The sequence below is a fragment of the Catharus ustulatus genome, chromosome 2, assembly GCF_009819885.2.
Source record: "Catharus ustulatus isolate bCatUst1 chromosome 2, bCatUst1.pri.v2, whole genome shotgun sequence".
Classification (NCBI taxonomy): domain Eukaryota; kingdom Metazoa; phylum Chordata; class Aves; order Passeriformes; family Turdidae; genus Catharus; species Catharus ustulatus.
The window spans coordinates 30,660,658-30,678,263 of NC_046222.1; the positions used below are offsets into that span (position 1 = coordinate 30,660,658).

The following is a 17,606-nucleotide window of genomic DNA, read 5'->3' on the forward strand; positions in this document are numbered from 1 at the left end:
CACCAGGTCCTTCTCTGAAGAGCTGCTTCCCAGCGGGTCAGTCCCCAGCCCGTGTTGCTACATGGGGTTAGTCCTCCCCAGGTGTGCAACTGAGCATTTGCCTTTGCTGAATTCCAGAAGGTTGCCCTCTGCCCATCTCTCCAGCCTGTTGAGGTCCCTGTGAAGAGCTGCACAGCCCTCTTTGTTATCAGCAATTCTTCCCAACTTGGTGTTATCAGTGAACTTGATGAGGAGAGGCTCTACCCCTTCATAGGAGTCACTGATGAACAGAACACTGCAATCTCTTCGAAATCTCTATTAGTCGCTCAGCATGCTAACATAACCTGTAAGTTGTATAATATGTTGGGTGAAGAGGAATTGCATGTGCATGAAGGGGTAGAAGGCAGGTGGATGCTGCCCCAGAGACCACTCTACATGGAGGAATTAGTGATCCACATAATCCTTGACCGGAGCAAGCAAAGGCTTGTGCTGTGCTGTACATATTCCATGGCCACAGAACAACCACAGCCAAGTCCTTGTAACAGAGGAGAGTGTGGGCACCTCCCATATGGTACTGGCTACTTCAACACCTGCCTGGCCTTGCAATTATCTACAGGTGCACCAAGAACCTCAAACACAAGCACTTGTTATGTTTGACAGTGAGAGTCATGAGCAGGGTGTACTGGCGTTAATTAAGAGGAAGTCAGTGGAGTGCCGATTGAAGACAAAAAGAAGGGGGGAGAGGGGAGACAGAGAGGGGAAGAAGGGTTGACAGGAGTAAGTGTACTGCAAGTAAGAGCTAAATGCAGAGGGAAACATGGAATGGCAAGGAGACAAAAATAGACAAATATACTGGCAGCAACTGAGAAGAGGAGGAAGGCAAGGCTAGGAAGCAGAGCAGCTAATGAGTGAGAAGTGATCACCCTGCCTTGTGCAGCACCCAAGAGGTGGAAAGCAGATCCTGTTTGTGCAGGGAGAAGTTTGTGCTCAGATCTCTCAGCAGTCTCACCACTGTGCTCACCCTCAGCACAGTAGTATGTGCCAGAGTCATTGAGAAAGGCACGTTCCATTGAGAGGGTGATACTGTCTCCTTTTATCTTGCTGCTCTTGAAATGGCTCTCAAAACCCTTCTCCACTGCTGCGTTGCCACCTTCAATTGCAGAAGCCAGTAGAGTCAGACTGGAATTCTTCTCTGCAGGCAGCATGAACCAGTACATAGCTGTGCTGGAAGATTTCTTCTTGGAACATTCCACATTCACGGACTGGCCTTCTTTTATCACCATGTCTGGAGACTGTTCCAGGGCTAACACTGGAAAGGAAAAGAAGGAGCAGTGAGGATAAGGAATAAATTGGAAAAACTGTGAAGTAGGCACTGTGGGTTGTCAGGGAGAGGGTGACAAGAAATAGGGCAGCCAAGGGAGCAGTTCAAGGCATGGGACAGGTCTTCAGATCAGCAAGTGAATTTCCAATCTCTCTTCAACAGGCAAGATGCAATCCTGGGCAGTTTGTGTCCAAAACCAGGAACCATCTACAGGCTGCACAAAGAATGGCAAATAGACGGCCATTGCAGAAGATTCAGCGATTCCTGCCCACCACATTCACTGCTTATTCTCAACTCAGGAAGCACTGCAGAATGAAACAGTGCCAGAAACTGGCTACACAGCTGGGAGAGCAGCCAGGAGATTGATGGAGGTGCTCAGGGCTGAGTGGAGTTCACTTACCCAGAGGGGCCAGCACAGCCACAAAGAAACAGCAGGGAACCATGGAGAAAAGCCCCTACCCTCTCAGCAACCTGCCTCTTGTAGCTGCCCAAAGCTATGTGAAGAGGGAGCAGTGAGAGAGGGTGAGACATCTTGGGGTGGGGCCGGCAAGAAATGTGAGAAGGCATTGGCTGGCTGGGAGCCCTGGGGAATGACACAACTCCGGCAGGAAAGCAGGAACCCTGCAGAGATGCAGCAGGTGGAAGGGGACATCAGGGTGTGGGTGGGTGAGGCGGGAAGGATGGGGTTGTATGGACAGAACTGTGCTGAGGTTGCATAGGAGGCTGAGCGTGTGCAAGGCAGAGGAATGCTGGCTGCTCCCCTTCTGCTTCTGAAGTCCTTGGGCGATGGAGGAATGAGGGATAAAGGCCACCAAGAGTGGCCTGAATTTACCCATGCACTTTCCCTGTCTCCCCCAGACATGGCTGATTCAGCTCCTGCCTGGCCAACCCACGTCCCACCCAGCTGTGTGACGGCCAGTGACTACCTATCACTGCTCAGACACTGGCTGGACACCATGTCAGTGGGTGGGGAGTGACAGGATTGTGCATCACATGGATGTACTTGAGTTTTATTTCTCCCTCTTCTCCTTTTTATTTACTCCTATTATGGCTCTGCTTGTATCTCAGCATGTTCATTTTACACTTTTCCTCTTCCCACCATGGGAAGGAGGTCTTGAGTGAGTGCCTGTAACACCTAGTGGCTTACTGGGCTTAAACCACAACATCGTGAGCAGCAGACAGCATCTCTGTGTCCCCACAGTTATGGCATGAGCTGCAGCTTCCCTGACCAAACCTGCGCCTCTCACTCTAATATGGAATTTCCTGCTTTTAATCGTGTTTTATGAAAATTTATGTTAGCCTCAAATTCCCCTACGCCCTTGCACTGTCCTTTGCACTGAGGATAATGAAGAATAGGTGTGTTAGAGCTGCACTTGTTTCTTCAAGGAATCACAATCCTTCATAGTGAATGGACTGGAGAGCTACACAAGGAGGAGGCATAATCCTGAATTGCCCATTTCAAAGTGAGAAATGTGGAGGAACTGACATAAATGAAAGGTTTCAGAAACAACTGAAATTAAGTGCTCGGAATATTTCTAAAAATGAGTCTGTAAAGTGGTCCAAGACCCTTTCAATTAAGAGGCACTAAAAATAATAAATATTTTCTATTAATATGAAGGGATGTTCACTGCTGCTGTGCAACATACATTGCATGTAACTATGGAAGTTCCCAGAGAAACAGTGCACAAAATAGGGGTGCTTGAAAGCCTTTATTAATTTTTCATTATTGTTGCTTGTCCAAATCCAAAAGAACAGAATTGATGATGAGAAAACACAGGTCACACCAAACGAGCGTCTCAGTTGGCGGCAATGGTGGACTGGATCCAGGAGACGTAGTTGCAAACCTTGGTGTAAACTCCGGGATAGCCCCTCTGGGCACATCCAATACCCCAGGAAACAATGCCCTGGAGCTCTCCATTGCAGACCACGGGACCACCAGAGTCTCCCTGTGCACACAAAGGGTATGGACATTCAGGAAATGGCATCAGCCTAAGCAATGAGCCAGAGATCCCGGAGATCACTGACTTTGGAGGAAGCCCTGTCAGGTGTACTGTGCACAAAGGTTCTACCAAGGCTGTTTATGATTCACACTCTCCACCTGATGCTACCAGGCCTGACTTGAGCTCCAAGGGCACCACAGCTAAGGATGAGTCAACTGCCTGCTTTTGCTGGATGTGGAGCTTGTCAAACATTCAGGATTTGTGTGCCTGAAGCCTCGGCTGTCATTCAAAAACTCAGATTTACCAGTGCAGTGAGTATAGCTGACTCTGTAATGCAAAGGCCTCTTCAGCTGGGAAAAGGCAGGAGAGAAATGACTGGGAAAGGAGGGGCAGATGATTTACCTGGCAGGAGTCTTTTCCTCCCTCCAGGAATCCTACGCAGATCATGTTCGTGGTAATTTGCCTAGGGTAGGCAGCAGAGCAGTCTGAGGCGGAGAGGATTGGAGCCTTCAGGCACTGCAGTTCGTCTGGGTAGTTAGCTGCAAGGAAGTAGAGAGGGATGGTTGATGGCACTGCAGAGTCCTTTTCAGAGCTCGCAGAAGATCTTGGCAGAAAAGCAAATGCTGGATACCCTTTTCTAGCAGCCACCCTGCTTCATCTCATAAGTAAGTACAACATGGGTTCCTTCTGTACAGATGGAACAAATTCTACCCCTGGGCCCACCATTCTATGCTGCAGCCACCTTAACTTTCCTGGCACCTGGAAGTTCATCAGTTGTCAAGAGTAGGGCCACTCATGTCATACACTCACTGGAAGAAACCTGAGCCTCAGGAAAACCATCCTCTCCTCTTGTCCAGGTTTAGATGTCATCAGTGGAATAGACACCACTCACCATGCACATCTGTGACCTTTGGTGTGAGAGAATGGAGGTTTCTAGTAGGAATTGTAGATCCACAGTCCTGGACTTCACCCTTATTCTCAGAGAACTGAGACCTCTGTTGACATTAGCTGAATCTACTGTGCAGTCCCTGCACTGAGCCATTGCTTATAAACCTGTCCCACAGCACTTCCCTGTGTTTTAGCCTGTCCTACTGGGGGTTAATGGCAATGTCTTAGAGACTTTCCTGGGCCCCAAGGGTCTGCACATTCCCCCAGAGTACTCACAGCCACTGCTGAGAGTGTTGCCCCAGCCGGAGATCAGGCAGGTGGTGCCGGCGGCTGCGCAGCTGGTGGGCAGAGGAATGGTCTGGACAGCACTGTTGAGCTGGGCTGGGGTGGACAGCTTGATGAGCATGATGTCATTGTCCAGGGTGTAGGAGCTGTAGCCAGAGTGGCGGATGACTTTAGCAGAGTTGATGAACTGCTGGGTGGATTCGGTGAGTTCCAGGTTGTGTTTCCCAAGCTGCACTTGGATGCGACTGGAAAAGAGAAGGCACAGTGTGTACTTTACTGCTACTGACAGCTTGAGAGAAACCTCCCATCACAGAGCGCACTCGTTCCAACAGCACTGCCACAGAAGCTTTCTGGGGCAGGGGATGTTTCTTGTCCTGCAGGGAGCCCTGGGGATCCACACCGAGATCTTAACCCGCTCCCAGTATGGGTGGTGAATTTCTGCAGGCTTGTAAATGCATGCCAGCAATTGAATGCAGAGCAGCACTTTATTCAAATATTCTGGGACAAGGCAAACTGCTCTAGCTTGACCTCATTCCTCTTCCAGAGACAATGCTTTAGCAAGATTAATGCAATTGATAAGAAATCACAGTCCAGAACTTGCTGCTTGATTATTCCATTGTTATTTCAGAAGTGTCCTGCTTTCACAGAAACATTTGCAGAAGTGGCAAACCCCTCAAGATGCCTTGGCCCATCATCCTGAGGGATCCACCCATCCATCCCTTGGCTGTCTCTGGTCAGATTGGAGACACTTACATATTTCTATCTCATAGCTCAGAATTCCTGCTAGAAGTGAAGTGGAAGACAGAAGTAGGGTATAGAGGGATGTAATTTTTCCACTCACGATTTGTAGCAGTGAGCAGCCGACACGACCCACTGGCTGCTGATGAGGGAACCTCCACAGAAGTGATATCCAGAATTCAGGGACACCTGATAGGGCACAGCATTCTTTGCACAGGTGTAGCCTCCCACAATCTTGTCATCATCATCTTCAGCAGAGGTGGGGAAGGCAACTGGGAGACAAGAAGTGTCATGTGTCAACAGCTGGCCTAAGGTAATGTGGCCTGTCACCAGCCCTGTGATTGCCTGTCTGAAGTCCCTCACTTGTAGGCTCCTCTGCTATGGACACTCAGGGCAGCAGTGGTGGGTAGGACTAAGGCACATGCATTTGCGGCACCCTCAAAGAAGGGGATCAGACTTACACTGGTGCTCACATCTGCAACTAAAGCCCTGCCAGCTAGTCCCTGAGGGAACATAAGGACACAGAAATGTCCTTGTTGGATTGGATCACGGGTGTGTCTTTCCCAGGATCCTGTCTACTGAAACAATCAAGAGTGGAATTATGGAAAAATGTAAAAACAAGTATGCAGTGATATTTTCTTGGAGCACCTACCCAGGGTCCAAAATTTTGCAGTTGCTTTAGGATTTTGTGGGCCAGAACTATTCCCTGTGCACTCCTTAGTCCTGGAGAAGGAGGCAGTCTTTTTCTGAAGCTATGGCCGCATCTCTACAGCTGGGTGAGGAACCCCTATGAAGGCATTCATTCCCCAGCTTGTGGCACAAGGCATTATGAACTGACAGAAGACGGAAGTTTCAGGGCTCTGCCTTCAAAGTTCTGCAATTTGAAACTGGACTTGGCTTTCCCACAATAGGCTACCTTGCAGTTTTGCTCAGAAAATCAGCTTCCTATTAAATGACAGAAAATGAAACAAAAAGAATACTCACCAGCCACCCCAATGAAGGCGAGAAGCAGCAGACACTTCATGGTCTTGATTCAGCCTCAAGCCCAGCGTGGATGACTGGATGTGGGAGCTGCTAGAAATACGTTTTTGGGAATGGTCTTATCTCTAGTCCAAGGTTTTCTCCAGACAAAAAGTACACAGTGGAAAATTTGAAGATCCAAATGTGGGCATTAACAGGCATTGGTAGAATGTACAAATAACATACTTGTTAATCATAAACCTCTGCTAAGATAGAGAGCTATTTTAATTATTCTGTCAAGTAGCCTTCAATCTAAAAATACATTTGGCTTTGGAAGATGTGTAGTTGTTTGTCTATCTCATTCTTATACCCAGCACCTCAAACCTCTTTCAGATACCTCAGTGCTGATGGTATCTTTCTTAAAAATGCATATTTTTACCCAAGGTTGTGTATTGTAGGTAGTGGAGAGAAAGATACAATGCATTTATTTGAAAAAAAAAAAATCCCAAAAACCTAGTGTTTAACTTTGTTAAGTTTGTTTTAGCAAATCCCTTTACATGAATAATGTGTGTTTTTATTGTATGCAACACAGTGTTTTCCTAAATCAGTGTTTTCCTCCATTGTAACTTCAAAAGGGAGGATAGTAAAACTATCCTTTGTCCCCCCATTGCTTTGCAAGTTTAGTAATTCCAATGTGGGAATGCTCAGCATCTCCCTTTTCTAATTTCTGCCTCCTAACCTGTATTAAAATATCTGTCTAAGTACCAAACCATGACTTATTCATCTTTGGTATGTTCTACAGAGACTCATTTTTGCCACACAAGAATTTCAGGATAATGCTGATGTTTATGAGTATATTGTAGATTGTAGAGCAATAATCTTGTGAACACAAATAGTGAGATCTTCTGAAATCTCTCTCTGCAGGAGTGGGGATTTCTGTCATGATGCAAAGTTTACTAAAGCTTAATACCTTGCTGAATAATCATGTTCCTTCCCCAAGCAGCTGCTAACTTCATCATATTAGCTCCTGAAGGACACATTATTCTCTCTAGAGACAGTAAAGAGAAGCCATACATTTGGAGATGCTGGAATGGCTTGAGAGACTAAATAGGAACACTCTTCCTACTCAATTTCTTGATCAATATTTTTGTGCGTCCTGCAGGACTGATACGCACAGTGTCACTGTCCAGACGGAAATTTCTGTTCATGTGGAAGTACAAGTCCAAGGCCGGGGACTCCTCCAAGGGGGTGCATGAATTCTGTTGGCCTTTAAACTGGTATTAGTGCACCACTTTCTTACAAGCATGTTTTATCCTTTGAAAGAAAGAAGATTACAAGCTTCCTGTGGGAAAAGAAAATGTCCATAATAAGACTAAGAGGGTCAAAATTTACCAAAGCTGTACAGTCTCATCGTAACTAAGTGGAGGAAGAAAAGTTTCCCATTTACAATAGTGTAGTGTTTAGTTAGAAATTTCTAATTTCTAAATTCTTTGTCCAAAACATACCATTGGCATAGAAAGGGCTTTCATCAGATGTGCTGCTGAACATTCCATGAACCCATTGTAATGTTTTTTGCAGGGTCTTTCAAAGAATGCTCTTAAGGATGTACATCTGTTATTGCAAACAAGTTTCTCATTTCATACAATGATGCTGTAGTAAAATGCTGGTAGCCCCAGGAGCACAGGAATGGGGAGAACAGGAAGGGGATCTGTGCTAGGTATTATTAATGGAGAAGCAATGACAGCTTTTACTTCTAGAACTTCATGTTCCTAGTTCAAATATTTCAGTCAGGTGTATCAACACTGGACTCAGATAAAGGAAATACATTTGTACAGGCTGATGCAAGATCCTGGGAAAAAGAAACCTGTTGAGACTATGGGCTGACAGAGGTAAAACTTCCTAGGAGCTTTAATCAGGAGGAGTTTCTGAGGGTAGTCCTTTTTTACCTCACAGAACTTGGTGTTGGAGGTAGCATTGATTCTCTCTTCCCACCTGCCTCCTTTTGGGAGAAGCTAGTAAATTCTCCAAAGCTTCTTATCCTCCAGCGCTCCACACCTGAACAAAATTGCTGTCACAGCCTCTTGCCTTGTTCTCGATGCCTGTATTTCTCTTTCACCTATGGCCACAATGCTTCTCTTCTATTTCTGTTCTTGCTAAAGACATGGATTTTTAGTGTCCTAGTGAGAGAGAGGATGTAGGACATGACAGGGATTTATAAAATTATGAGTTGCCTGGGGAGCCTGGGGAGCAATGGATTGCTTATTTTCTCTTAGGGAATAGCATTCAAAACTTGGTGGGGGTGGCTTGTTCAGAGCAAGCAAAGGACACTTCCAATATTTTAGGAAAGCTGTGAAATAATTTCCACAGGTTTTTATGGATGCAAAACATTTACGTGACCTCAAAAAGAGAAAGGACACATGGAAGAAAAATCCTTGGCGGGCTATGAGGTTGAAGGACGCTGATCCACTCTCCCTTGTCCCCAGGAACGGCCTGGTGTTGGAATGTTCCCTGTTACTAAAGCTCAGCAAGAGACTGAAGATTATTACATATCTCTCTGGACTCTCACCCTTCTGCCAATGTGTCACTGGTCACCCAGAGAAGGACAGTCAGAGTTGCTTAAATCCTTCAAAGGTTTGGAGAGTTACCCAAATTCATGCCTTCATTTGCAGCATAGAAGGTCTCCTGGGAGCACCTGACCCCTTTTTGAGCAGGATGGGAGGGCACAGTTCAGGTCTGACCTGACAAAGATTTGTGTTAGAAGAGAGATTTATCTGACAGTGCTGCTGGGCTGTTCTTGTTCAGGCAGATGTGGAAGTGGAGATAGGGCTTAAATGATGGGAACACTTACCCTAATGATTTTGAGTTATAAAGGGTTTGCTGATGGAATAAAATACCTGTCTTTCCTAGAAACATAAAGACTACTGACAACACTGCTTTCCACACAACTTCTCTCTGTCTCCCAGAAAGGATACCTAGATAAAGATGCTTATATCTTCCTTCCCCTAAAGCTTGTTCTTGTACTGCTTACATCATTATTTAAATATGATCCAGAGAGCAATTAGTGGTGATACACATTTTCTTCTCCAGCATTTGAGCAAAATTTCCTTGTGTTCTGGAAATTGTCCAGCTACCCTGGTGTAATTTCTTCCTGCCCTCTTCTTACTTCCTTTTCCAAGGCAGAGAAACCAGGCATCTATAGAGGAGTGTGGCCAAGCAAGGCTGTGGCGACCAAGATGCAGTGTCCAGTTTTGGTGGGGAAGGAACTGGGAAAGTAGGAGAGGGAAGGGCAGAGTCAGAGGGAAGGGAGAGGCTCTGGGATGGTTAGAAACATTCTCCAAGGAGATCTTGTCTTCTTTCACTACGGTTTACTGCCGCAACCTGCTGTTATCTCCTTAAGTCGCTTAATCATCCTTTTCTTCTTCTGACATCTTTTTCCACTACCTCTTCCACTGAGTCCTCTTTTTAAAATTCTACTGCCTTCTTCCATTGTCTTCTCTACTGTCTCTTCCTTCCCTAGTTATGGTTCTTTTCTTCACCACTGTCAGCCCTTTGGCTGACATCCTCTGTCAACTTTTCCATTCCAACTTCTATTCTTCTGCCATATTCTTTTGCCACCTTCTTCAGTAACCTCCTCTTTTTCTTCTTTCACTGCCTCCTTTTGCTGCCTCTTTCTGTCCCTTTCTCTGTCATCTTCTACAGCACATCTTCCATAGCCTTGTTCCTCCTACTCTCCTATTCTTCCAATACCACCTTCTGACATGTTCTTCTGCTACCTTATTCCACTCTGTTCTTCATCCGCTTCACCTTGTCTTCTACTGTTTCCATCTTCTTTTCCTTTCTTTTGCCACTTCCTTCCACTGTAATTCCTTCATATTCTTCTACTGCCAGTATCTCTTTTTCAGGTGGAGCATACAGACTATATCAGTATCCCTGACTCCAAAAGCCTAGGGATCAACCTTTAGTCTCCCTTAGTACTTTCTGCAAGAGGGTCTGCCTGAGGCTCTGGAAGGGGGAGCCTCAAATGCTTTTGGAAGGGAAGGAAGGAAGGAAGGAAGGAAGGAAGGGAGGAAGGGAGGAAGGGAGGAAGGGAGGAAGGGAGGAAGGGAGGAAGGAAGGAAGGAAGGAAGGAAGGAAGGAAGGAAGGAAGGAAGGAAGGAAGGAAGGAAGGAAGGAAGGAAGGAAGGAAGGAAGGAAGGAAGGAAGGAAGGAAGGAAGGAAGGAAGGAAGGAAGGAAGGAAGGAAGGAAGGAAGGAAGGAAGGAAGGAAGGAAGGAAGGAAGGCCCTATGCTGGCTCTGCAAGGCTCTGCAAGGAGAAAAGGCAAAACATGTAATTATTAATAATTCCCAATAGATGGCTCCCAAAACACAGAGGTGACAGCAATGCTTAGCACACAGTTAATTTCAAGGCTAGTGATTCTATCATTTCATAAGCTGGTAAAAATGAATGCTTTTCTATTTTTTGAAAATACTCAATAAATATTTTGTTTCATCACAGTTTGGTCAGATTTGTAGTTATCTCAATCCTTCATGCCCCACATTGGCACCAAATAAGGATCATTACGAAGAAAAATTTTTGTAGATTGAGATAAGAACTGTTTAATTCTTAAAACAAAGTGTAACAATAACAGAAAAAGAAAATACAAGAAAAACAAAGTGCAGTTGCTTACCACCTGCTGAGTGATGCTCAGCCTGTCCCTGGGCAGTGATTAGTTCTGTTTGTCCAGCTCCACCTAGTTTATATTCTAAGGATGATGTTCTGTAGTGTGGGATATCCTCTTGGCCAGTTATTGTCAGTTGTCTCATCTGTGCTCCCTCACCTCTTCTTGTTCTCCTTCTTGCTGGAAGAGCATGGAAAGCTGAAAAGTCCTTGACTTGGAGTAAGCACTACATGGGAACAACCAAAACATCAGTGTGTTATCAATATTACTCTCATATTAAAAACTTAGGGTTGTACTAGATAATAAGAAGAAAATTTACTCTATGCCAGCAAAAATAAGGACAATCACCTCCTCCATCTCCTCCTTCATCTCCTAATCTTCCAATTTTTCCTAATTTTTCTCCTAATATCTTCTTCCATTGCCTCATCCTTCCTTTCTGCTGCTATCTTCTTCCACTGACTTATTCTATTCTACCCTTTCTGTCTTCTCCTTTTCTTCTTACACCACCTTCTTCTACCACTTTCATTCTCTGCTTTCTTCTGTGCCCTTCTCCTCACACTGCCTTCTTTCCTTGCCTCCTGCTCTTTTTCCAACACCTTCTTTCATCAAGTCTTCCTTCTCTTTTTTGCTGCCTTCTTCTGACACTTTATTCCACCACCTTCTCCATTCCTTCTGTCTTCTTTTCCTCTGCCATCTTCTTCTGTCACCTGCACCATCACGTCCTCCTTTTCTTCCACCATCTTTTTCTGGTATCTTCTTCCATCACTTATCACATTCTTCATCACTTCCTTCAGTCCTAATTCCAGCACCTTCTTCCATTGCCTTCTTTCACATCCTCCCTTTCTTCTTCTGTCACACACTTCTGCTGCATTCTATCATGTCTGCCCTCTCTTCCTTCACTGTGTTTTATCACCAACAGCATTGCGTCCTGCTTCACTTTTTCTGCCACCTTTTTCCTTCACTTCCTTTACTGTCTCTTGCTTCTTCTTCCATTGCCTTTAGCACCACTGTCTTCTATTGCCTCCTCAGTTGTTTCTTGCTTCTTTACTTTCACAGATTCCTCCTCCTCCTCCTCCTTCACTGTCTTCTTACATAGCCTTCTTTTTCTCTTCTTCCAATGTCTTCCGCCACCTTCCTTCATTGCCTTGTCTCTAGCCTTGTCCTTCTCTTACATTTTTTCTTCACCTTCTCAATTTCCTTCTCCTTCTTTATTCTGTGGCTTTCTTCCCCTGTCTTTTTTTGTTGCCTCCACCATTGCCTTCTCCTTCTGTTTTTCTGCCTGGTTCTGCTGCCTTCATCTGCCACAGCCACCTTCCAATGCAAATGCCTTCCTTCTGCCATCTCCACCTTCTTCTGCTTCTTCTACCACCATTTTTTGACTTCTCCTTCTACCACTGCTGCCTTCATGCACCGCCTGTCTCTGCTGTCTTTCTCCACTGCTTTCTGCTGCCACTAGCTCCTGTTAATAGTCTGCTGTCACATTCCATCACTGCCTCTTGTTGCTGCCTTCTGCCACCTCCTACTGCCACCACCTTCTACTGCTGAATTAATCAGTCACTGCCTCCATATGCCAAAGCTGCCTTCTGTCTCACTGCCTTTACTTCTGCCTTTCACCACCACCACACCATCCCACCCTTTAGCCAATGTATCCCTCCACCTCTGGCCTCTTCCACCTTCCACCCCCTTATTCACCACCTTCTTCCAGTTTCTTCTGTCACCCACTCTGTTATCTCATTCACCATCTTCTTCTCTTCCACCACCTTCTTCTGCCTCCTTTCTTACATCACTTCCTCTGTCACCTCCTCCTTCTCTGCTTTTGCTGCAGCCCTTTGCAACTTCTTTTGTCACCTTCTCCACTGCCTCCTCTTTCTGCACCTCCATGGCCCTCTGCTGCCTGCTGCCACTCCTTGCTTCTGCCATAATTTCCTCCTTTCCTTCTACATTTCCAAGACATCCTAATGAAACTGTAATTGGCAAGCCCAATAATTGTAACTGTAGTTGTTAATGACTATACAGGAGCGTCTATCAGCTCATTGGCAAATGATTACATTGGAAAACTTATCTTTTTAATTATCAGAGAAGTGTTGCATTTTAACAGCATAAAGAAAATAGTTTTTTTTCCCCTAGAATATTGCTCAGTGGTACAGATCCTAACTCTGTCTTTGACAGTAGACTTGTACTGTTCCACTTATCCTTGAGTAAATAACACCACCATTCTATCTATTTATCTTCCTGCCTTTTTTGTGTGTCTTGCTATACATACTGGACATCTTAAGACAAGGGACATTTTACATTAGTTATTTTCACTTATATTTCAATTTGCATTTCATAAAAGAAATGCAATGGGATGTTTATAGCAAAACGTAGTACTGAAGTGTCTTATCCAGTTTAAGTGTGTATATACTTTGTGCTCCTTGACAATCAGGAGATGATTTCACAGAATCAGAGTTCTTTTTGCCTGAAGGAACATCCAGGAGGTGAGAGTCTGTGGTCCAACCTCCAACTTAAAGCAGTTCCAGTTTATAACCTAGAAGTGGTTGCTTAGGGGCTTAGGCATTTGACAATTGGAAACCTCCAAGGAGGCAGTTTCTACAGTCTTTCTGGGTACTCTGTGTTCTGGCACAGTAGGACCCTCAAGGGCAAATTCTTTTCCTTTTATTCCTGCAACCTGTAACCATTTCATCTTGTCATTATGGCATGCATTGTCTCTATTTCCCTCCACCTGCCTTTTTTGGTAGTGAAAGGTTGGAATTACACTTCCCCTAGCCCCACCTGCCCTTAACTTTCTTCTCTCCAAGCCAAAGAGTAGCAGGTCTCTTGTTTTTTCTAGCATGTCATATGGCACCTAATCATATTGGACACTAATTAACTTGTTGACCATCTGCTGAAATTTCTCAGGTATTTAACCCTTCTTTTGCATGAAGGTGAAGGTGTGAACAAAACTGAATTTTATTCAGTCCTTTACAATAGTCAGCTCTCCATAAGGAGGAGAAGGGGTTAGTCATCAAAGTCAGTAACACAGATCAGGCAGCAAATGGATAAAATTGCTTTTTGCTAATGACATAATAGATTACTATTGATCTAGCAATGATAAAGAGTCTATGATCCATCTTGCCCTTAATTATCCAAGAGACAGATAATTTTTTTCACTAGTTTTACATGCCAATATGATAAGAATCAAATAATTTACTCGAGTCTGTTGTTACTGTTGCTCACACACAGTCATTCCATGAAATGCACATCAAGTACCATGTCCAGGAGATTTTTGTTGAAATGTATTGCGTTGATTTAAACATCCATCCTCTTGGATGCACCAGCATCTGAATGGGAGGAGCACACATGCATTTTCCTTGAAGGTGCTTCAGAGGAACCTCTGTCTCTAAAAGATAATGTAAGTAAGCCACCAGCTCATTTAGGGCAAGTGAAAACTATAGCTTTCAGAAAATGATGGCCTGGAAATATGGTTCTTGACTGAAATCAAGGATCAGATCAATTCCAGTCAAACACAACACAGAATCATAGAATTATAGAATCATACAATCATAGAATCATACAATCATATAATATTAAGGGATTTGGAATGGACCTTAAAGACTATGTAGTCCCAACCCCTTTTTATCGCCCACTGTATCTCTGTGTCACTAGTTTAGCACTTTAATCCTCATGCTACTCAAGTAACCTCTTCTTATGCCCATGACTGATCCCTCTCATCAACCAGTTATCTTGCTTTAGACCAACAAATGAATGTGGTATTGAAATGTTCTGGGTTTCAATACAATTTAGAGGTGAAACTTCAAGGGTTTTGTGGACCTTGCACTTAACATTGGTGTGTCAGTTCCAACAAAGCTATAATATGTCATTCTTATAGTTGTAGAGATAGAGGGGACTTTTCAGATGCAGCTGATAATTTCTTACTGAGTGTAAATCTGCAGAGAGGTTACGAAGACTTCCAGCACGACAAATTTCCTAAACTTTTAATTAATTCAGAAAACTATTCTGGCTTTGTGAGGGCTTTTCACTATTTTCTTCCTCCTGCCCAAATGTGTTATTAACTTTTTAAGGACTATGAATTAAAAGTCAGACAATTGCTTTCTACTTACTATATATTATATGAGATATTACAAGTATGACACTAAAGAAAATTCTCTCAGGAGTGGAGCTAATCAAGAACAGAAGTCTCAATTTAAAGATTACCAATATCACAAAGTCTGGAGTCAGCCAGGTTTCCCCAGCAAGAGTCCTGTCTCGTCTCGGAGATCTCATGCAATGAAGCTCTTGCAGAGAAGTTCATTTTGAATAAGCAATTAGTTATTCTTTATACGTTTTTCGTGTAGATACATAAATAGGCATAGGGAATCAGTGCCTGGAAGAGTTGTTGCTGACTCCTAGTTTTCTGCAAAGTCAATTCTTTATCACAGTTTCTTTGTCCTGCACCCACCAGTTTGCTTAGTGGCTTTTTTGTTTGGTTTTGTTTTTTGGTTTTTTTTCTGAGAGGAATGTGCTCTTATTTATAAAACTATTCCCAGGAGAATTCTGTCACTGCAGAAGACATGTTTGCCAGTAAAATAGATGATAGATTTGCTAAAATACTCTTTTTTTATGGAAAACCTATGTTATTGCTACCTATCATTCTTTACTGTAGTAGCCGAAAATGGTGATTGATGCCATCCATCTCTCATACAGCACAAGTTAACATTTTCCATAATGAGTTGGGAAGTTGGACAGAGTGCACCCTTAGCAATTTTGCAGATGATACAAAACTGGGATGACTGATTGATACACCTGTTGAGAGAAAGGGAACATCTGTACATGGGAAAGAATAACCTCATGTACCAAAGTTGGAAAGTGTATTTGCACAAAAAAAGGGATGTAGGAGTCCTCAAGGAAAGGCTGAAGATAAGTCAGCAACATGCCCTTGCAGCAAGTAAGGCCAACAGAATTTCTGTCTGCACTAAGAAAAGTATTCCCAGATCAAGGAAGTTATTTCCCATATTACGCACCAGCAAGATCATATCTGAGATATGTATTCGGTTCTGGACCCCCCAGCACAAGAATTATATGGACATGCTGGAGCAAGTCCAGCAAAGGGCCGCTAAGATCGTGAAGGGACTGGAGAACCTTTCATATGAGGAGAGGCTGAGAGATCTGGGATTATTTAGCCTTAAAAAAGAAGGTTCAGCAGGAACCTTATTGATGGGTATGAATGTCTGAGTAAAGAAAACATCAGCTATTCTCAGTTGTGTAAGAGGCATAAATTCAATTCAAGAAAATTCTGTTTAAACATAACCCCCCTCATTTTTACAGTAAGGGTAGTCAAACACAGGAACAAGTTGCCCAGCTATGTGGCACAGCCCTTGGATATATTTGGATATTGAATATCTTTGGAGATGTTTCAAACCTGACTGAATACTGAGCAAGCTACTCTAGCTGACTATTATCCAAGAGCAGAGATCACCTTAGACAGCTTCCAGAGATTCCTTCCAAACTCAAGATATTCACTGTGATTCCATAAATGAAATCTCAAAGCTGAAGAGTCTTACATATTCTTTTAATTTTTGAGATGTTTGCATAAATAAATGATAATTTCTAAATTGACTCTCACACACCCAGGAGAAAGGAAGATATGTTTTTCTGTACCAAATAAGTTGACTCTGTGTTTGCACTATATTCAACTTTCCTTTTAGAGGTTGCTTTTATGCTTCCTGCAGTGCACTGAAGGAAGATATATTAAAAACAATACAATTCTTCCATTAAACTATATAGGTTTATGATTGAGGTCCTGCTCTCCTAGCACTCTTATTAGGTTGGAAGAAGCAAATCCTAGTCCTAGTCTCATAGGAATAGTTACATTACCTGCTGAAACTACCAGGAATATTCCATTTACAGTAATTTCACTATTATAAACCACACTGAGTATAAGCCACACTTCCGGGTGCCAGCAACTTTTCGTTCTTTGTCCATATATAAGCCACACATGTTTATAAGCTGCACGTTACAATGCAGAGTGTGATAAAAGGTATCTATTCTATTACCATCTGTTGAGGGTGGGGACAGTGATCCTTATCTCCGCAGGAGATATTTTGCTAATGGGCCATCCATTGAAACCAGGCAGGTCATTGTTCTTTATCTTTTCACAACCCATCCTTCCTCCAGCGAGTCATTTTCTGCCAATGGCATATTGAGTCCCACTGTGTGACTGATAAAATTACAGTAATTTCACTACTATAAGGCGCACCCTTTTGACTAAAATTTTTCCCCAAACCTGGAAGTGCACCTTATAGTCCAGTGCAACTTATCTGATGTACAAAGCTGTGACATTTGCCACCCTGGAAGTGAGAGCCGTGAGGGGGTCGGCACCGTGGGAGCGCCGAGTAGCAATGAGGGGGCAGCCGCGGGCAGCCCCAGGCACAGGGAGCAGCGCAGGCAGGAAGGCAGGGGGTGGCCCCAGGCACCGGGAGCAGCACGGGCAGGAGGTGTTACTACTTCGTTACTTTGTTGTGTGTGGCAGCCTGAGCCGAGGCACCACAGCCGATAGGGGCCCGTGGGGCCGCAGTGCTGGGGGCAGCGGGGCCACAGCTGATAGGGGCAGGCGCGGCCAACGGAGCTGCGGCCAGCATGGGCCATCGGGGCCACAGCTGATAGGGGTAGACGGGGCCATGGTGCACCGAGCCAAGTGAGGGACGGGTGGCAGGGCAGCTGCACCGCCGAGCCAAGTGAGGGGCGGGCGGCAGGGCTGCTCTGCGGAGCCGGGAGGGGGAGCAGCATGGCGGCACAATGGAGCCGTGAGGGGGAACGGCACGGCAGGAGTGCCAAGCTGAGTGAGGGACGTGCAGCATG

The 17,606-nt window shown here is 44.4% G+C and overlaps 1 protein-coding gene and 1 long non-coding RNA gene across 10 annotated transcripts in view; both read right to left on the reverse strand.

Moving 5' to 3' along the window:
* LOC117010747 (trypsin I-P1-like) overlaps positions 1-6,619 on the reverse strand; it is a 46,721-nt gene extending 40,102 nt beyond the window's left edge. Inside the window, exons 1-5 of one of the 3 annotated variants that reach the window (XM_033085747.1) lie at positions 6,136-6,619; positions 5,255-5,423; positions 4,405-4,658; positions 3,643-3,779; positions 1,203-1,288 (exon numbers count right to left, since the gene is read on the reverse strand). In XM_033085747.1, the coding sequence (XP_032941638.1) occupies positions 1,283-1,288; positions 3,643-3,779; positions 4,405-4,658; positions 5,255-5,423; positions 6,136-6,175 (606 nt within the window). In that variant the 5' untranslated portion in view covers positions 6,176-6,619 and the 3' untranslated portion in view covers positions 1,203-1,282. Of the gene's footprint in view, positions 1-1,202; positions 1,289-2,976; positions 3,247-3,642; positions 3,780-4,404; positions 4,659-5,254; positions 5,424-6,135 lie in introns of those variants that run through there. The other 2 variants (XM_033085712.1, XM_033085755.1) reach the window with 2 other exon arrangements.
* A 22-nt stretch (positions 6,620-6,641) lies between these two features.
* Positions 6,642-17,606, reverse strand: part of LOC117010830 — a 62,964-nt gene continuing 51,999 nt past the window's right edge. For 3 of the 7 annotated variants that reach the window (XR_004420772.1, XR_004420769.1, XR_004420776.1), the window contains 2 exons: positions 13,960-14,148; positions 10,342-10,995 (listed from right to left, as the gene is read on the reverse strand). This is a non-coding gene — a long non-coding RNA (uncharacterized LOC117010830). Of the gene's footprint in view, positions 7,454-10,341; positions 10,996-13,959; positions 14,149-15,392; positions 16,719-17,606 lie in introns of those variants that run through there. The other 4 variants (XR_004420774.1, XR_004420775.1, XR_004420771.1 and 1 more) reach the window with 4 other exon arrangements.